This window comes from Martes martes (genome assembly GCF_963455335.1).
Source record: "Martes martes genome assembly, chromosome: 17".
NCBI lineage: Eukaryota > Metazoa > Chordata > Mammalia > Carnivora > Mustelidae > Martes > Martes martes.
The window spans coordinates 40,011,805-40,033,120 of record NC_137905.1 but is presented as its reverse complement, the minus strand read 5'-3'; the positions used below and the strand labels follow the sequence as shown (position 1 = coordinate 40,033,120).

At 44.4% G+C, this 21,316-nt stretch overlaps 2 protein-coding genes across 2 annotated transcripts in view; one reads left to right on the top strand and one right to left on the bottom strand.

The window, feature by feature from the left end:
* The window catches only part of ZNF507 (zinc finger protein 507), a 33,301-nt gene extending 28,728 nt beyond the window's left edge, over positions 1–4,573 (bottom strand). The window contains exons 1-2 of the mRNA XM_080827907.1: positions 4,480–4,573; positions 2,696–2,867 (exon numbers count right to left, since the gene is read on the bottom strand). The gene's annotated coding sequence lies outside the window, so the exon portion shown is untranslated. The remainder of the gene's footprint in view (positions 1–2,695; positions 2,868–4,479) is intronic.
* An 865-nt stretch (positions 4,574–5,438) lies between these two features.
* LOC308357974 (uncharacterized protein) overlaps positions 5,439–21,316 on the top strand; it is a 72,859-nt gene continuing 56,981 nt past the window's right edge. Inside the window, exon 1 of the mRNA XM_080827908.1 lies at positions 5,439–5,546. Within this exon, the coding sequence (XP_080684034.1) occupies positions 5,469–5,546 (78 nt within the window). The 5' untranslated portion in view covers positions 5,439–5,468. The remainder of the gene's footprint in view (positions 5,547–21,316) is intronic.

Here is a 21,316-nt window from a genome sequence, read left to right as displayed (position 1 = left end):
CCTCCTTCCCTGATACTCTGTCCAATGTGATCAGCTTTCTTTTCTTCTCCATGTCCAACTGCACTCATGGCAAGGAATGCATTCCATAGCCATTACAACAGTGACTGCTACCCCAGCTCAGACCGCTGGCCCTTTAGCTACTTTCTCCCTTAAATAACTGAGGGCATTACCTCTCAAAAGACTATGTAGTCCCTTTCCATCTTTCTCAAGTAGGAAGAGTAGTATTTTTAAATCCCTATACTCAATCTTAAGTCACTAACGAAGGGACCAGTATGGGAAAAATTTGTTTCTCTGGGAAAATCCTTTGTGACTTCGTAAGTCACCTTACTGCCTGAGAATTTCACATTTTTAGGCCAAAGGGCACTGTGGCTCTTTCTGTGACTACTGATTTCCCTTTAAGGTCACTCAAGGCTTTTTTTCTTTTGGTTCAATTATTAAATGCAAATTAGGTAAATAATTGTTAGTAACAGGAATCCTTGGACATTTAGTTTCTTGCACAAGATCTGGTGGTCTACTGTAGACCTAAGGTGTCCTTCTCAATGAAATGTGACATCCATGTAGGCTGATTGATAGTCTGCAAGTTGACAAGTGACTATTGGCTCAACAGACTCTGCATACCCACAGGGCTACAAAGGTGATTCATGTTATCCCTCTTCTACTTAATGACAGAATAGGAAAGAGAGCAGTGCAAATTGCTCCCTGTGGATATTTCAGTGTGTAACCTTAAAAAGAAAATAAAACGAAGAGGAGGAGGAGTTCATCTTATCTGAAGAAAAAGACTAATACAAAAGAAACTGACAAAACATTCAGATTTTAAAAGCGGTGTCTGCTCAGGCATTAAGAGCTAATGGAAATTTGCAGCAGATGCTCCAATTTTCCCTGAACATTTATGTAAGTACTTCATTTTAGAGGCTGCATACATTTGGGGATAAGTACAGAAATGGCAGCTATAAAACAGATATGACAACATAAAATACATCACGAAACACCTGAAAAACCAGTTGGAGTCTGCATGGCAGAATCGATGTACAAGTCTCATCTCATTAAACAAAAGTCTCTGTTAGAAAAGGTTAGATAAACAGTTCATAATAAAGTATACACAAGGAGGGAGTTAAGCTGACCTTAAGGCCAATCCTTTAAATTTTCACAAAAATTTCACTTCGGGCCACCAATGTGCACATATATATGGGATTCCACGTCAAGAGAGGTAAAATTTGGGGGAAAAAAAAAAGAGATGAATAAGGAGTACAAATACAATCCCAGTGGCTCAATGATGATGACAACATGGATTATGAACACGTGCATACTATCCATGACCTTCAACAGATCAATGTAAATGAAACTTTAAAAAATGACTATGGTCAAAGGGGGTGGAGGCGGGGGATAAAGTAGGAATGGCAAATTTTGTAACTGAAGTTGAGTGATGAGTACCTAGCAATTCCTCATACTGTTCTTTCTACTGCGTACATGTTTAAAACTTCTCATAATAAAAAGTTGTAGTAAAAACTGTTACATGCAAGGCATTAAACAAAACACAATTATGGAAAAATAATCACAGTACTCATGGTTTAAAACTGAGTTGACTGGATAGGACAAACATATTTAGAAGTTAAAAGAGAATTAACAGCTTTTAAATAATGAAACAGTACACATGATAAAATAGTCGGAAGCCAATGACCAAACCCTAATAAAAACTGAAGAGCTAGTTTTGGTCTAGGAAGGTAAGGAAAGGCTTTATGAAGAGATGGGAGGCATAGTGTATTCCAAAAGATGGCTGTGCCAGATGTCAACCATCTGCCCCTCTGGGCTCAGTGTCTCCTTTTCTCCACTTTGTTCTCTGCCTCAGGAGGTATTACATCATTAGACTCCCATGCCCTCTGGTTTCTGGTTGCCTGTGGAGAGCCACGACAAGAGATCAGAGGGAGGTAGCAGAGTGAGATCCCGATATTCATGTCCTTGGTTCCCTCCCTCTAGGTCACCTTGGATTGGCTATGTTCAATGGAAGGCCATTCTCTCCAGGCAGGGGGGCTCTGCAAGACTTTCCTGCTTCTGGTAACTCTTCCTTCTTCTGACACTGCCAGCATCAGATAACTGCATTATCCTTGTAGTTTGCCTACATCTTTATGAAGTCCTACATCTTTATTAAGAGTATCTTAATAAATACATCCTCCTTGAATTATCCTAATCAGAGTGCTTTAGTTGCTCTTTTGGAATTCTTTTGGAATTCTGTTAACACAAGGGTAAGATCGACAAGGAAAATAGCCATAACATTATTATATTTTCATAAATAAGAATAAACCTGCTATCTGGTTAGTGAAAAGACCAATATGGCTGAATAGGAAGGTTTACAGAAAGAGGAAAGACTAGAGCCATCAGCAAAGTAGGGAGCTTCTTGTTTGGAATCTTTAGACATAACATTAGACAAAATATACCGAATTGTTACAAATAAATAAATATAAATTGCATCCCAAGCCAGAAAAGTTCTACAATCCTTCCACTCAGTCTCAAATCTTTCCTAGACGACAGGACAGGTTTCCCCAGCTACCTGAAAGCAGAAACTTCCTACAAGATCTTTTAGAAGCCGAAATGATGTCAAGTGAAGAAGAAATGACCCTTATATTATATGGAAGAAGTTTTGCGTGTTCCCCAAACCAAAAAATAACCTCTTAGGCTTTTCTGATACCTCAGGACACACCTTGCTAACGAATGCACAAAACAGATCAAGATAAAGCACAGATGCTCACAGACACAGTTCAAAGCTCTGGCGCCTTGAGGCTGAGATGCTGAGTGCAGTTCCCGGGCAGGGAAGGAGCTTGGTGGGGCCACTCTTGCTGCTGGGTGTATGTGCTGCCTCTATTAATGGCTCGCTGTAAAACAAAGATTAAAAACTACTTTTGGTTTTCATCTTTTTTTTTTTTTGTAGAAGTGAAATCTTCGGATTTCTTTCAGTTAGAGAAAATAGGTAATTTTTAGGTCCTTCATAAAAGCAAAGTGGCAGAAAGCAAACTGAAAAGTGGGGGAGACCTGTATTCCATAGCCTAAGCTTGTAATTAATGTCTTTCCCAAGAAAAGAACCAAATTATTTCTGTTGTCTTTCTTTCCTTATAATTTACTACTTGGTTTCTTTGTACATCTAATTAGTTCCTTTCAGTAATAGCATATGGTTATCATAAGTAAAATCAAGTTGAACAATTCTTGTGGGCCTGAGGGGAACTGGAGAAAGGCTGTAATTTTCTGTGTGCGTGCAAAGGCAGTTTGCTATTCTATAAAGAACTTTTTCTTTCAGACTAACAATTTGTTCTTTCCCAACTAGACAAAGATTGTGTGAAGTAATGACCAACTTCCCATTCTTCTAGATTATCATAATCCTAAAATACAAAACATTTTGCTCCAGTCAAAAGGCAGAAGTTCCTCTTCTAGAGTACCCTCAATCAGCTGTGTGACCTTAGGCAAGTCACTGTTTCTGTGGGTTTTATTCAGATTCCTCAGATGTAAAACAAGAGATTGGTACTGGATGAACTTTCATGTCCCTAAATTATGAAATGTCTATAAAAAATTACCTTGAGATTGCTTACACATTATTTATAGATTTATCTTACTGTCAGCTATAATTTATTTGAATTAAAATCTCCTTAGCTTAATGCGATTAATTGCCACTAAGAAAAAAACAGTATCAATATCTCAAGTACATGAATTTCATAATCTAAAATTCCTTAGTTGGCATCTAGCCTGAGAGAATATTCTAATTTGGCAGCCATGGCGAAGACATAAGGTCTAACTAACATTAACCAATATTAAGATTTAACATTTATTGAGCACCTATAATGTGCCAAGCACAGTGCTGGAGACTACAAAAATAAGTAATAAGAAATCCTTGTCCTTGAAGTGCTCACCATCCAGGGGGCAGTGCCTATGCAGACTTGTGTATTCGTGTTATTTCTGATAATAGTGGCCTCTTTTTTGCACTTAAGGAATCTGAGGCTCACAGATGTAAAGTAATAACTGGTTTAAGAATTGGAATCCAGACCTATCTGATTCTAAATCCCCTTTCTTAATACACCAATTTCCCTCTTACATCTCAGTGAGAACATAAATGTATAAGAATCAATACTGAGGGGCGCCTGGGTGGCTCGGTGGGTTAAAGCCTCTGCCTTCGGCTCGGGTCATGATCCCAGGGTCCTGGGATCGAGCCCCGCATCGGGCTCTCTGCTCAGCGGGGAGCCTGCCTCCTCCTCTCTCTCTGCCTGCCTCTCTGCCTACTTGTGATCTCTGTCTGTCAAATAAATAAACAAAATCTAAAAAAAAAAAAAAAAAAAAAAAAAAAAAAGAATCAATACTGAAAAGAGTAACAGCCCCTTAGAGCAAGGCTATGTCAAACATGTTAGTGTGTTTGATCTTAGTAACACTCTGGATCAGGCCAGGTGGGTGTTATACAACTTTACAAATAAGGAAACACTCAGTGTGGTTTAAGTGACTTACCCAAGGTTACATGGCTGTCAAGTGGCAGAGCCAATGTCTTTCAAATCAATTCCTGAAATTAACACAGTCCCTTGGATCAATCTTCAGAATTCAGCTGTGGCCAAGAATGAAAGTATATAGTATCAAACATTTCTCTTTCTTGGTGAAACAAAGTAATGATTTCTTTTGGCAGTAAAAAATTTCCCAATATTCTATGTGAAAAAGAAATTCAGAGGAATGTTCATGCAACCCAATCATGTGATGCAAATTTACATAATTTCCCTAACAAGTAGACTATGATTTTGCACAAGTTTGAAAAAAAAAAACTGCTCTGGAAACTTCTCCCAATAATTGTGTATTTTGTTTTAGCTCAGAATTTAACTAATTGACTCAAAATACTATTGGTTTTACTGATACCTTTCTAATGAATAAGTATCTATAAATTGTATACTGCTATTTTAATCTTAACCAAAAATACAATCTAAAGGATGATTCTGCAAACTTCAAACAGTTCTGCAAGCACACTGGGCATGAAAAGAGAGGACAGATTGACCTATATATCTCCTAATGCAGTTTCCTGCCCTAGTCCTTGCTACTGTTTCTTATACCAACTAGACTGAATCTCAAAAATCGAATAATGCCTGTCCGTTTCCCCTAGAATGCAGCTATCTTATCGATTATGGTTAAGTAAATAGTTCGTCGCCAGGGCAGAAAGCACGTCTTTGGTCCTCCCCTGAAGTTAATTTTAAACGAGTTAGTGAGGTAAAGGAATGAAGGGCCAGGCTTTCTCTTTTAATCAATAACACAACCCATACACTGAGTCAAAGCAGAGTACTGAAGAAAGTACAAGCTCAAGGAGGTGATAAATCCAGTAATTGCCTGATAAAAGAGATGCAGACTGATAGTAAATTACAGCCCACCGCAGTAACTAAAAAGATCGCCTACGGGTTGGGATGATGGCCTCCGCCTAATTAATCATCCAGGCCTTCCACACAAACCATTCACTCCGGATGCCCGCAGGTCTTAAAAGGTGGGAGCTTTTTTTCACTGAGCTCAGTGATCTCTGGGGACACCAGTTCACCGAAAAGGTTCGTAATAGGGGCAGAAGGCTAGGATTTTCTGTACTAGCTTTTTTTATACCAAGAATTGGCTACAGGGCTGGAGCGATGGGGCCTGTGAAAAGTAATCAGGAGATGCGGTGAGGACACCGTCGTGAGCTTTATCGCGCCTGGCCTAAGCGGTTTCACATCTGCTGGGGGGAAGGAAGCAAGGAACGCCTTGCAGGCCCGCCCGCAGACCAGGCTGGTGACAGTATGCGGAGAGCGGCAGTTCCCCCCCCACCCCCCGCGGCAGGGCAAGCCCGGGGTCTCCGCTGGCCTTGCTGTGGGCGGCGCAGAGCACTGGAAGAGGACGCGGAACTCAGGGCATGTGGCGAGCACCGGGCGGTGTCGCCCCGCTGAAGAGGAAGCGGGCGCCGGTAGAGGCCTGAGGGGAGGACGCACATGGCCGGCGGCGGCGCTACCTGCGGGCGGAGGGGCGGCCCCGGGGCGCGGTACCTGCGGTCGGGCGGCGGCTGCTGCTTCCGCGAGCCTCCTTTGGCCGGCCAGGAGCCCGGCCGTGCCCTCGCCCTCGTCCTCGCCCACCTCTCTCCCAGCTCTTTTCCCTCTTTTCCCCCGCTTTTCCCCTCCTCATCCGGAGCTCCAAAATGGCGGCGCTGGGGACGGATCACGTGAGCCTCGGGCAGGTCAGGTGACCCGAGTGGCGGGCCGCGGGGCGGGGCGATGCGCAGGCCCCGCCCACGGGCATCCTGGGGCATTCCGGCTGGGCCGGCGCGGAGAAGGTACTTTGGCGGCTCGGGGTAGTCCCGGTCCTGGGTGGGTTCGGGTCTGGGGCGTCGGCCTCCAAAGGCATCTACGTTGCCCTCTCAGTGGTTGCCTGGGCCCAAAAGTCGGTGTGTCTCCCCACGTCGCCCCAGCCTGCTGGGGGCTAGCTTCATCACTCCATCTCCTCCCTAGTTGGCTTTTCACCATGATCACAGGCACTCTTTTCAGCCCTATGCATATGAATTTGTTTCTGCGCTCGTGGGGCTATGCTTTTTGTGGCATTCTTGGCTAAAATGGAGAGGTCCTAGCTGGGTTTGTGGCTGGACTTAAGGTGTGACTGGTGAGGGGCAGGGCTAGCCCTGGGTAATCTATTTGCTTGAGAGAAGATTTCCAGGGAAAGAATTCATCCTAGGGGTTATGGCCTGACTTGGTAGCTCGACGGAGTAACACGACCTCAGTCCTTCTGCGGGCATCATGGTGTTTGTCATTTGGCTCTGTTTTTATTCATGACATACACACCGGGGTTATAAGCAGACTTGTGTTGGTTCACCTGCGAAAAAAGTAAAATACAAAGGGACTGAAGCATTTCATCCAACTTCACAGAGAATGCGGGACTGTTTTGGTACATTAGGAACTACAGGTTGCTCCTACAGGTTGCTTACTGCAGGGTGTTTTGGTCTGGACTCAGTAGGTGGGCCAGGAGCAGTAGGAAGGGAGCAAACCTAAGATTCCCGTCACAGTAATGGATTGGACTTGTTCATTGAGATAGCCCTTGGGGACTTCCAGATGTATTAGAAGTCTTTGCAGTTGGCTGGGGTCTCATTGATCTAGTGGGAGAAATACCTAGCAAAACTTGGGCTCTGTTCTGACAGGTCAGTAATTCTCCACACTGTATCTCAGGATACAAATTCGCCTGAATTGGCGGGGTTGGGAAGCCAGGAACGGTAGAGTTCTGCTAATCTACAAGACTCCTTTGCCAATTGGACCAAATAGCTAAGAAGAAGGAAAAATAAAGTGTTGGGCAGTTGTTTTTTTTTTTTTTTTTGATAAAAGAGATTAAGCAGGAGATGACCATGGAAGGGGAGAAGGAAAAAAAAAATAAGGAAAACCAGAAATATATGAAAAGGAGAAAGGGAGAACAATTAATGTGCAAATTTCTTTCCTTTTCTTGATCTACACGAATAATCCTAGTTTATAACTATCTGAAGAGAAAATTTTCTTTGGTAATAACTGTAACATCCATGAATCCAAAAGTGGACAGAAGTCAGAATTATTTGATCAGGGAAGAGGGCAAAAACAGAGTGGAGAAACTGTGATCTAGGGAAAATAAGGGACTTCTCAGCAAGAGAAGATAAGCGTATCTGTCTGAAGTTTCTGTGGTAATCTTTTCTAGAATACACCAGTTATTTTTCAATGTCCCTCTTATAGGACAAGGTTAGATAGAACTTTGTGGCCCTCTTCCTGGCTCAGAGGTGTGGTCTGTGACGGGTGCTGGCTCGTGAATTGTGTGTGGTGGGAGTGTCACCTCTAGCCTGGGAGCATTTAGTTGCCAGTGCAGTTGCTTCCAGGGTACTGTTTTCCCTACTGACTTGATGACTGGCAGTGTTCAAAATGGTGGCCACCTTGTCAGCCTCCATCTTAGCTTAGCAACAGTGAGCCGAGCCTCCAGCTGTCCCACAGTGGATATGTAGGGTGAGGAAGTCACCAACCCTTGGGGCTGTTTGTTACTACAGCATGGCACGGCTCCTGCTGACTGACATTCCTCCTCCCTACACTGATGTAATGGGAAGAGGCAGAACCAATGGAAAGAAACCAGTCAGATGGAAATGTTAATGAATTAGAACCTTCATTCCTGAAGACAGAGAAGGTATAAGACACAGAACTGATAGGAAAACATTAGCAACTTCAGAAAGCCACTGGAGCAAAACTTCAGTATTTTTCTTTCCTGTACGAGAGCTCTCCAGAGAATTACAGCAAACATTTTTAAGTCAGAAGTGCAAAGACACTCAGATGTAGTGAATGTCTTTGAACCATTGAACTTGTGGTCATCTCCCCAAACTCTTCTGAGCACCTTCCACTTGCCACAGAATGTTATTTGTCATGATTTAATTAACCGATCATAGTAAGATTTAGTGTTACAGATAGGAAACTTGCTTACTCAGTTCTCTTGCACCTACTCTGAAATCTGATTCTGTCTCCAGATGAGAGATGGCCGGGATAACTGGATCCCTATCTCCACGTATCTGATCATTCCACTTTGTGATCATTAATTAGTGGAGGAGCTTAAAGATTTTGCTTCTGCAAGTATCATGGGTCTATATTTTCTAAAATGACCAGGGTGTTTGATAATACGTGGCATGTGCTTGACGACTTCAACAAGAACACTGTTTAAATTTTGAGAATGCTAAGGGCAGTGCAGTGAGTAAGTTGCCAAGGTGATGACTGGTTGTAAACTGAATGAGGCATTGAACCAGTCGAAACTAGAGAACACCACCTTGTTCCCAGCCATGATACTTATAAAGGACACCTTGTCTTTGGTGTAATAAGATTAGATTAGATTTCTTTTGACAGGATTAATCGTGTAAGTCTTTGGCACAGCACAGAAAATTGGAGGAGACATGTTAGCCTGTATTTCTTTTAGTTGTAATTTTTATCTTGACCTTTAAAAACATATCCTTTGAATATACTGCCTCAAAAAAGGAAAGATGGTAGAGGGGTGGCAGGAGGCGGTGGGGGGGGGTGTTATAACTAAAAGGAGAAAAAAAAAAGAGAGTAGTGGTGTGAATTGAGAAGATAAACACAAACATTTCCCCCGACTTTCTGTTTAGCTCCAGTGGGACTGTGAGCAGGTGGGCTCCGTCTTCCTGATGTTTTTTCATCCTGTCTGTAAAACAAGAAGTTCAATTTATCTTTTTTTTTGAGCTTCAGATGTCTGGTATATGGAAGTACAGAGTTTAATTATAGCAGTCCTCCGGATTCAAAATGGGACTTCATCATTAAGAATAATGGCAAGGCTTGATTTTATTAATGAATGAAAGGATTGCTTGATGTAAGTCAGAAGGAATGTAAGATTAAAAGACATGATATATTATTATATATACAGCTGTCAGTAATAAATTAACATTAGCTCTAGGTTCCTTACACTTTGCATCCTGAATATACACCTAGAAATACTTCATAATTACAGTTCAGATCTTGAGAATCATCATAAATTATCTATCTGTCATTCATTCTCTGCTAAAAGCCACAGACCTACATTATTTCTGCAGCACATTGACATCTAAAGTCTCTGGTGCTACGAGACACACATATTAATTTATTTCTTACTGAGGACCTGAATAAACCAGAAGGATACCCAGTGACCAGTGATGGCTAGGACAGATTGGAGGAAGAGCAGGGGCGTCTGTTGTGAGAGTTAGGGGCTACTCTAGCTAACATCGCTCATACTTACTTCCAGCTCAGCTGTTTGGGGTCTGAGCCACCGACTAGTTTAGAAGAAGCCCGCCAAGGAGCTCAGACTGTCCTAGTGTCTAAGGCAGCCCTGCCATCCAGGTAGTGATGGAATTCTGTATAGACTTCCCTTAGCCCCTGGTAACTGACTTCTAGGTGGGCCCTGGGAATAAGGACAGGAATCCACAGTGGGGACATCTAGTGGCTTCCCTGGAAGGTGCATTCAAGCCCCAGAGCCCTCCAGTGGGAAGGGGGACATGAGCCTTGCCAAGCTAACCCAGGTCCAACCTCTGGGCCCCCCGAATCAGCCTACACGAATTTGGTTTCTGGCAGAGATTCCCTGAATTCATGTTGATTTATGGTTGGGATCCAGGAAAGGCAGCAGCAGGCTGGGAGTGGAGGTGGAGAGGGGCTGCTTCTGAGGACGTCGGGAGGCTCCTTCCAGTCTGGTCTGCATATGCGCAGGCTGGTGCGCAGCGCAGCGTGGCTCAGCCGAGCTGCCACGGAGCAGGGAGCTCGCCTCCGCCAGACTGTCTCTCTGCTTCAACGCAGACTGGTTATTGGAACGCTCAAGCAATTTTCAGTCGTCTTTGTCAATAAAGTCAGTCTCTTTCCCACAAGGGGAATGAAAATGAGATTCTGAGGCCTCCGGAGGGCTGTCTCCTTTGGTCACTTTATCTGCCCGGGAGCCTCAGCTGAGGTGGGCAGCGGCTATTTGCAATGTCCAAAACCCCGTTGACAGGTAATACCACCTGCTTCTGAGCGGACGAGGTGATTATAATAGGATACTGTTACATTCTTCTCGGAGAGGCGGTTTCCTTAACGCAGTGACCTTTATTGATGAGAGGGGCAGGGGAAGAAAATGAAAAGAAGGAGAAGAAGATGAAGAAAGACACTAAGAGGAAAAGTAACTGCTAATCAAACCAAGAGGGCCTGGCGAAGGGGTAATCCGGAGACCTAAAAATGTGTCGTTTGTTATTTTGACAGCTCTTCTCGAGGTGATAGACTAGGAGAGGAGGCCAGTGGCAGCATCATTAGCTGGCTGGGAGCTCCACTTCTTGCTTCCTGAAGACGTCCATAAATGGACACCCATAGATAGCAAGTCGTCTCCCTCCTGGGGTCTCCCAGCTCCGAGGGAAGAACCAAGCCTAAAAGGCATTGTTTAGTTTTAGACCCTCTGGGAGGCTTCTTTCATTGACAAAGAAACATGAGCGAGAAAGGAGAGGGAAAATGCGCGTGGCTCCCAGGGATCATCCATGCTGCGGATTTTTATGCCCTTTCTGGCCACGAAGCTCAAGCAAGTCATACGGTTGGCAAGGCCCAGTGGTCATCTGTTGTGAGTTGGAAATGGCACGTCTAGGATCAGGCACGAGTGGGGCTCCCTGAGCAGGTAGCAGGACTTGCATGTCATCCACTCTCTCTTGCATCTGGAAGGATCTCTCGCCACATGGAAGGAGAGCCCTATGACCAGCTGAAGCGAGGGAGAAGTGGCCCGAATTAAGTTTCTGAACAGATCTGCTTGGTATGTGGAAGGAAACGGACCAACATGAATGGAGGTGCGAAGCGGGAATGGACACAGGGCGTCTGTCTGGGTTGTGGAGGCAGCTTTGCCTGGCATGGGGGGCTTGTAGTGGGGAGCAGGCTGAGCTCTGGCTAGAATGGTACCCTGGGGCTGGGGCTGGCCCAGGCACAGACAGGCATCGAGCATCTGCCGAGGGCCTTCCTGGGCCAGGGCCCTGTGTTAGGGGCTCTGTTTGTCTTATTTCACACATCTTTGTGGACTGAGCTTTGTGGTCATTAATTACATATGTAATCCCTGCCTTACCATCTGTCTACCCTGGTGGAGAATGAGTTCCAAGAGCCCAGGGAGCTTGTTAGTCTTGTTCATTGATATTCCCCCCTGGCTTAGAATAGGACTTGGAACATAGGTACACTCAGTACACATTCATTGATTGAATGAAAAAGTGATTTCATTCAGCAGACACACTCCTAGGCATGGACTTTATTTGAGGAGCAGCTTGAAAGCTGTCTTTTGGGAAGATCCTGCATCAGATTGGGAACCGAGGGCTTGGGAGAGAGAAGAAACATGGCATCCAATTAGGGACCTGAGAGCTGGTCTCGGAGAAGCCCTCAGAATCCAGGCTATACCCTGGGTTTCACCCTGAACTCAAAATCTGTTAACTGTTCACTAGCTGTGTGAGCTAGGGCAAGTTACTTAACCTCTCTGTGCTTCTGTTACTTCATCTGTAAAATGGGGATAGTGACACCTGTCTCACAGAGCTGTTGAAAATATTCAGGGACAGAATGTATAGGAAACCCTGATGCACCTGGCCTCTAGGAAATGATTAGGAAACAATAAGTATTATTATTGCAAAGGTTCAGGTTGGAACGATACTAAATGGGAGGGAGAGATGGAGACAAGGGACACTAAACGAAGAGCATGTCGCATTTGAGGCTAATTGGAAACAGGGTGTGAGGTGGAGGGCCAGCGAGCATCTCTGTTCATTCAGTGCACCCTCGGTGGGAAGCACAGACAGCTCTTGGCTCCAGCACCCATGACAGAGTCAGGCACAGAAGTCGGGGGACACACGGAAAAGAAGAGGCCAGAATCATCCAGCTACTCTAAAATCAGCTTCTCAGTTGTAGAAGTTGATGTGAGCCCAGTTAGTCATGTCACATATGACTACGTGGGTTTTAAGCCTATTTTTCCTAAACGCGGATTTTCTTGGCAACGGAATGCGTGCTAACACCCTAAGATTTAGTTACATTTTGGTTAAGAAGTCCAGAAGACTTTGGACTTGGCTTTGAAAAATTGAAAGTGAATTGAATTTGCATTATTTAAGTGGCTTATTCAGATTAACACTGCTATCTCTTCAGATTTAAAATTTCAAAGACTCAAAGATTTGATATTTCAGCAGCAACAATGACATCTAGGGGTTGGTTTCTACAGGTTTAATCTTAGATATATAGCCTCTGCATTTTGAAGAATGAGGGTGCTAACATGTTTATTCAATCCAAAATGATGTTGATTCAATCCAAAATGTCTGGACTGTGTGAACTTGGTTGATGGCTAGGGCAACATTGATGGATCAGAGAAAAGAAAAATCTGGAAGTGGTTTCTGCTGTCATCTAAGAAACCTACTTTCCTTCTAAAATTGCAAAACTTCTCATTTTGCTTAATATACTCATTTATATATTCATTCCCCCCCCCTCCCCCGACCTTTTAACCAGAAATATGCCATGTTCCACTTTTCCCTGTGGAAGACAGAATTGCCTTCCCTTCATGGGGAGGGGCTGGGGCCCCGGGTTCTGGCTCCTTCCAGCTTTTTCTGTTTCCATTCTTGGATGAGCCAGTGGAAGGAGTCTTCGACAGTTCTCCTCATCTCTACCCTATGTTTCTACCAGATTCTTTTAATATATTTTTGAAAGATTTTTAAATTTATTTTAGAGAGAGAGAGGAGAGCGACCGTGCCTAAGTGGGAGGGGCAGAGGAAGAGGTAGAGAGAATCTCAAACAGACTTTGCACTGAGCATGGGGCTGGATGTGGGGCTCGAGTTCATGACCTTGCGATCACAACTGGAGCTGAAACCAAGAGTGGGACACTTAACCCACTATGCCACCCAGGCTCCCTGTTTGCTAGATTCTTTTAAATGAGGCCTGGATCCTTCTTTTGACTTTTTGGCTTTGACTCTGCGGTTTAGAGGCAGCCTTTGTGCTGTGTAAGTTAGTCAGTCAGCTAACAGTGTTGGTTGAGCACCTGCTGGATACACTCTTGTCCGTGTGTGTGTGTGTTTGTGTGTGTGTCCCACTGGGGTTCAGGTGGGAATGAGAGGGACCTACAAGGCAATATACATATGTTAGCCCATGAAAAACAATTTATTTAGAGGACACCAAACATACATGTTAATAGGAAATAAATTATACATGAAAACATCTATGAACATACTGGAAAAATTCACAAATATTCAGATGATATTTAAAGTTCCTTTCAGCATGAAATTCCTGTGATTTTTGTGTAGATTAAAATTAGTACCCTGTTACACTGATGCATGATAACGTTGGTGTCAGCACAAGAATTATCTTTTTTTTTTTTTTATGGCCTAGTGAAAGTAATGCCAGATAGAACCCATCTCCATGGGTGAGTATGAGTTGATCCTCATGTTACCAAGCTGTGAAGGTCATTTCTGGTTTGTAGAACTGCAGGCAGCGGCCTGAGGGTAGTGAGACCCAACTGCACCCCCGTGGGATGCAGTCCTCTACCATTTAACTTTCTGATGAGGGGATGATGGGCCAGATAACCCTTTTGTTTCAACCCCTGCTCTTGACCTTTTCTATTCTCTCCCAGTCTCTCCACCCAGTTTCCTGCCTTAGCGAGTAGAGTGAACCAAAGTGATGTGTCACTGGGCTGTCAGTGTCACCTTCTGGACGGTCCTCAGATCTTTTCCTTTCCAGCAGTGCCCCAAATCTCCAGTGGCTTCTGACAAAGGTCCAGACCTTTATCCAGACTTGGGGTCTGACCTCACGTTCCCGGCCGCTGCCCCAGCCTCACTCCCTCCCGGCCACCCATTCTCACAGCTGGTTTCCCAGCTGCACCAAGCCTGGTGTCCTCCTACCTCTTCCCTGTCTTCTCCTGGTCTCCATAAAGAGCCAGTGTCTCAGGCAAGCCTTCCCTGACTACCGTGAGCAGGTTGAAATGCCTTTGTCCTCTCTTTGGTGCCTTGTGTCTTTTGATCGCAAGCTCTCACATCAGCCCCCTCCCATAAATGGCAAATTCTGTGAGGTCATCTGATGTGTGTGTCACTGTGGTGCCTGGCGCTAGTGGCTGCTGATGAGAAACAATGAATGGATGAATGAATAAGTGAATGAATGATGAGTGAGGTGGAGTCTGTCTTAGGTGACTGGGATCCTTGTGGTGCTTCAGGTTCCTCAGCCCAATATCAGATCACTCTGTGATGACTTGGTGGTTCAGGCTCCACAGATCGCAAGGCTTATAAACATCAGACATTTGTTTCTCACGTTTTGGGAGGCTGGGAAGTTTAAGGGAAGGCGCTGGCAGATTCAGTGTCTGGTGATGGCCTGCTTCCTGGTTTGTAGACAGTTGTCCTCACACAGCAGTAGGGGCCAGGGTGGTCTCTGGGGTTTCTTTTATATAAGGCACTCATTTCATTCACGGGTGCTCTACCCTCATGACCTGATCATCTTCCCCAAATCCCACCTCCTGATACCATCACCTTGAGGATAGGTCTCAACATATGAATTTGGGGGCGTGGGTTAACATGACGTTCCATCTGTAGCCTTCTGTTTGATCGTGTAGAATGGAGAAGTAGATGGCATACAACGTGAGTCCCATCTCTGTGGGTTCTAGGCCTCGTTGAGGAAATTCTGATTTAAATGAATACTTTACATTACATTACGGGACCTCAGTGTTGAGTATAGAAAGTTCCAGCTCTTTGAGTAATCTCATTAATCAAAGTTCCTCTTGCACATGGACACTAAAATGATGTAGAAGAAAAGGGCCCCTGTGGGAAAGAAAAGGGCCCCTATGGCCAGTTTTGCACCTATGGGGAAGTTCGTCTGTGTTGGCTGAGCACTCCAAACCCAGGCGGAGCCCGGGAGGGGGCTTGCCTTCCCAGCCCCAGGGAAGAACTGCATTCCACTCCCTCATGGAAAGAATTTTCTGAATCATTTGCCTCGCTATCCTCAGGTTAAGCATCGTGCTGATGTTTAATCTATAAGGGAGAGATTATCAAGTGACATCTTGATTTTGAGCAGAGGTTTGTAATTTGTAATCTAGTTTGAATGAAAAATGGGAGTCAACTCAAGGAGACATTGTGTTCGTGCCCAGAGACTTCCCTCGGGGTATCTTTCTAATTATTACTATTTTTTTTTTTCGTATTTATCCTAGATTTCAAAGTCAAGAGAAATAGTGTAACATGGAGCACAGAGTCTGGGCTGGACTGCCTGCATCTATCCCTAGCCCTGTCATTTACTTAGCTGTGTGACCTTGGGCACATCACTTTGCCTCTCTGTGCCCCAGTTTCTGACCTTTGAACAGTGCCCCTGCAGAAAGCACTGTTTCCGTGTTGGCGTGATGATTCCTTGAAAAGAGTTGGAGGTTTGCTTCTGCCTATCCCAATGCATGGATTGGATTTGTGGCTTGCAAACTCTCACCCACTTGTGTAAGTTCTAAAGCATGTAAGGTGTGCGCGGTGCTGAGTGAGATGCTGGGGGGACATCCCTGCTTTCAGGCACATTGTCTAGTTGTGGAGAGGAGGGCCAGAACCTCTGAGCAGAACATACTGACTCCATTTATTCCTTTAACAGATGCTTCTTGGGCATCTGCTCTGTGCCAGGGGCTGTGCTAGGCACTAGGAACTTGGCGGTGGGAAGGGCAGACCAGATCCCTACTCTTGTGGACCTTAGAATTGAGTGAGGGAGATGGAAGCAGACAGGTAATCAAGGCAGACCGGTAAGTAGCCTGGCCACGGCACAAGGAAGGAACGAAAGCAGTGGGAGGGTGGAAGGCCTGCGGGATAGGAGTCAATCACTGTTTTTGAGAAATGGAGTGTTCAGGAGGGGCTGCCTGGAGGAAGACCAGAAGGATGAAATCCAGGAATTGGGAGATTGCAAAGTGAAAGAGTCCAGGATGAGCTACACTGAGCTCAGGCAGGCCGAGAGGCAACCTGGAGAGTCTTGAAGAAAATGACAAGTGTGGGTTGGCAGAGACCCAGAGGAGGGTGTCAGGAGAAGCAGGTCTGCTCATTTACGTGAAGGGCATTGTGGGGGCTGCTCCAGGTGCCTATAGCCCAGGCCCTAGTGTTGAGCACTTGCTGATTTCTGCAGCTGGTGCCCCATCAAGCTAAACCCCTTCCCCTCTCCCTTTCGGTACTGGGAGGCTGAAGCAGGTGCGGTGACACCAGTTGAGAGCCCAAGAGCAAATGGGATTTTAAAGTTGTTAGGGCGTTTTGGCATCCAGTTCCCCGAGATGAACAAAGTGTCTTGTCTGGTAATTGCAATTAATGGCTCTGCTATTCAAGCATATCCGTCAATAAATCTCCTCTAATAACCGATTGGGCACAGTCGTTGCCATAGTTATGTCTCTAAATTGAGCCCAGGGTAGTTGGCCACGACACTGACCTTCCTGGGGTCAGGCCTACTTCCTGACTGTATGACTCCATATCCCAGGAATTGAAGTTACCCTCCAGATGACTGGCATTGAGCCAGCTGAAAGACAAGCTCAGCCCGTCGCCTTAACCGCCTGGAGATTTTCTGTAAGTCTCTTAAATGCTGAATGAAAGTCTTTGAAACCCTGTAACGTCAACAGTTGCAGTAATTAGTCCTGTCCAATCCACTTTTGTACAAGCCTGGGATGTAGTCAGTAGGGGCACCACACATCAGATCTGTGATCCTCAGTGTCATTTATGACAGGCCTCACCTCGGATTCCCTGGCTGACGCGGTCAGCGCCTCACCAAGGAGTCCTTGACTTCAGTTCCTCCCTTCTAGAGAATTCCTTCCCTCAACCCCAAGTTCTGTCTTCAGGAGCCTTTCACTTCTCCCATGGGCCCTTATCCTGCAGTCACCGCGCTGGCTCACTTGGTTTAAGGGCTCAACTTCCTGAGACCAGATCTGCTCCCTTTCCTCCTCAACTCATGACATGCCTTGCGTCCTCAGGAGATCTTGGATTTCTAGAATGCCATCTCGGAGCTTAGTTGGGAACACCTGATGAGGTGGGGGTATTTTTAAATGTGCCTATTTATATATTTGAGTTGATTGCAGGTAATTACACGGAAGATGGAAGAAAGGATCTGGAAACAAAAATACTCAGTAAAATGGCCTTGCTTAATTCCTATCTGTATAGAACTCTGGGAGGGGGAGGGAGGGAGGGAAGACAGTAGAAGCTTCTTTCCTGACTGTGGCTGGGCCCAAGCTTGACTTAAGCTTTCCAAACTCTTGTTTCCATTTCTTTCCGTTTTCACTTCCTTTTCTGCCTTCACTGTTTATCTCAGAGTGAATGCTAGAGACTTCTAGAGCTGAAGGACCTCAGTGAGGCGGGGCCACTGTGGGGTTCATGGGGTAGATGCGAGCCCAGGTCCCACACCACCTTCCTTCCTGGTGGATCCCTCTGACAACAGTGCCACAGGGTTAAGCGTGTTCATCGTTTCTCCCTGTGTTTCTGTAAGCACAGGGGAGGGGGATTTCCACACAGCGTCCCTTTTTATATAACCCCTGTTTATCATTTCGTCTCTAAATTTTCCGTAACCTCTGAATAGAATAAAAATGACGGTGTGCTTTCAAAATGGGCAAAACTTGTCAAAATTCGCTGGGTCAGTGCGGGAACACTCCCAATCTTTTGAACCGTAGCATTTCGAATTATTACCAGAAGAAAACTAACCAGCCCGCACGTGTGGGTCTGGATGGGAAACGTGCACGCTTTTAAAATGCTGCCGCTCCGTGGCTCAGTGTTTTGATGGATGTTTGATGAAATTTGAATGATTAAACAACGTCAAATAGAATTCTGGCTTCCCTGTTAATGACGTGTCATTGAAAGGAGTTATAAAAATAGCAAGAGGTTTGTTTTCATAAAAGAAGGAAAAGGGAAAGGCAAATTAAATCCAATAAAGGCAGGAAGCTCAGCAGCTGGAGGCACCCACCTCCTTTCTTTGCCTCCCTCTCTCTGAGCTGTGCGCTCCACTCTGCCTCTCCTGAGCTCTCCATGCGGCCAGCCACTTGGTGCTGGGGGACCCCCGTCCATGTCCGAGAAGTGGCAGGTGGACTCCCCACCCCATTGCTTTTTCCCAGACCGTGGAATATCCCCAGTTTCCAAATGCATATCTTCTGCATCCTGGCGCTGTTTAGTGGGCAGATACAGTGTTCATCATTGTGGTACCTGGGTGTAGGGAAGGAGCGGAATACCCACAATTCTTTGCTGAACCTTGAGTTCCAGTAGAGGGCAGATGGCTGCTGGGGCTGTTCACCGCAATGCAGCTTCTTCACACTGTGTGCCTCGAGTGCACGCAGCGTGGACCTGGCAAGCCCAGCCACGGGCTGGCACCAGGAGCAGAAGGACTGGCTCTCATCCTCCTCAAGTTGAAGACTATGGAGGCAGAGGATCCCCTAGAAAGAAACAGTCAGAACCCAAGGAATCACAGAGAAATTGAAATAAGAATTATCTAGAAGAGTCAGAAGAGAGTGAAAGGCACAAGGAGTCTAGGGCAGAAATGCAGGTTCGCGCTGGATCAGAGCAGGCAAACCAGCGAGGGGTAGGTGGTGCCTCCAGCAAGCCCTGACCCCAGTGTACCTTCCCTTAACCGCCCTTTCCTCCTCCTCTTCTCCTGGGGGTCTCCTTTGTCTTTTCTCCCTAGTTTTGATTTTCCCTTTGAACGGCAGTCTGAAGAGGTTTTTAAAACATTTAATCTTTATTTGCACATTTCAAGTAGTTAATACATATATGCAGTTCAAAATTTAAGACAAAAACGGGTACACAGTGAAAATCATCTCCCCGTTTGGTTACTGGCCCCCCAACTCTTCTACGAAGGGAACCATTGTTAATGGTTTATTGTATTACAAAGAGATTCTAGGCAAATACATACACACAAAGCATATGATACACACTATTTTGCACATTGCTTTTTTTTTTCCCCTACCCAACCATATGATGTTGGAAATCATGCCATATTGGTATGTATAGAGCTGCCTTGTTGATCTCAAAGGCTGCACAGTGTTCTATTTTATGGATTTACTATAATTTACTTTACAAGTCTTCTGTTGATGGACGTTTAGTTTGTGTCCGATCTTTTGCTGTAATTTCCTGGTACGGTCATCTTTGTGTCCATGTATGTATATGTCTAAAAAATAAATTTTTGGAAAGGGGATTGCTGGTCAGAGGGTACATGCATTTTAAGATTTGAAAAATATCACCACATTTCCCTCTCTTCTCATTTACATACCACCTTGCCAAACCAGTGTGATCAAAAGTTGATCTTTGACAATCTGTTAGGCAAAACATGTATCTCTCTGAGTGAGTCGGCTCATTGGCATTTCCTTCTCTGTAAACTGTTTGTTCATGCTAAGGGTAGTTTTGATAAATCCATTTGGAAGAGACTCAGGTTCATAGAGGTCACCAACTGGGAAAGATTGGAGAAGGAGAGGAAAAGAGCCAAGTGAGCTTTATGGAAGAAAAATAAACTCGAGGACTATTTCTTTTTCTAAAGAAACCACTGTGCCTGGATTATGCCCTGTCAATATGCCAGTTATGCACAGATGGCTCGACAGTTTGATGAATTGACATTTCTTCCCCTGGACTGTGATAGAGGAGCCTTTCCTCTCGTAGACCTGGTACTCACAATGGCTTCCTCCCATTCCTGGAGTTTGTTTCCGCTGCAAATGGCATATAGAGCCCATTGTTTCATTGCAAATAAAAGTTTAGATTTACCGTGACGTGACCACAATGTGATATTTTCATCCGTAAAACCCTTGGTTACTTACTTGCTTTAGTGCATTGGACTGAAGTGAGCCACCTCATTTTCAGTGAGTGACCTTGAGGTGGCAGCAACATTACATTCAATTCGGTGATGCACCAAGTCCATTACAAAGGGAAAGTAAAAATTGCAATAAATCAGAATAATACTGATTGTTATAATTTTATTATCAGAGCATTAAGTCAATAAAACTTATCTGAAATGTCATTTGCATTGTATACAATTTTTACTAGTTATCCAGTATGTCTTAAAAGCATGTTTAAAACAACAAAATGAAGAAATCAGTGATAAATTGTGCACAAGCTGGGATTTGTCTCCTGCTCTGGTAAAACTAAATTCTCGTATGATTCCTTGAATTCTAAAGTATTCTTTTTCAGACTTGAACTATACCATAATGCTTTAAGTCTTGCCCAACTGTATTTAGTGCCCTATTGTCTGATTACTTATTTTCTTGCAGGTTGTCTGGCCCTTTTTCATTTATGATTTTATATAGGAAGGTCATCTAATATACGGTATCCTTTCGGGAGAGGAGAATGTGGTTGTTTTTTTAAATAATGAGGAATAATGAAACTTATTTATGAAGGAAGTCAGAAAAATTTATTGAAGAATCACTATAAGAGAAAAATGCAAATTAAAAAAAGCTGCTTAATAGCATATTCATTACCAGGGAGCTTCCAAGTAATAAAATAGTTGTGTAAAAGGCAGGATATTAGGTGATGTACAATTGCTTGTATCAGGTACAATACATGATTACTATGCATTTTAGTCTTGTCAATTGCTATTACATTATCATAGTATTACTGTGTAATTACTTAAGATGCAAGACACTAAGAATGTTTGGGCCTATGTTTTTGCAACTTTTTTTTTTTTTTACATTTTATGCCATGAATTACTGACGTGTAAGTTATATGAAGTTGGAGAAGTAGATTCTGAATGTGTCCCTGGTTGATAACGTTAAAAATGTTCTAGTGATAGATTTAGTCTTGGTCTTTGATTAAACCCTTTTAAAAAAAATTTATTTATTTGACAGAGAGAGAGATCACAAGTAGGCAGAGAGAAGGGGGGAAGCTCTCTCAGCAGAGAGCCCAATGCGGGGGTCGATCCCA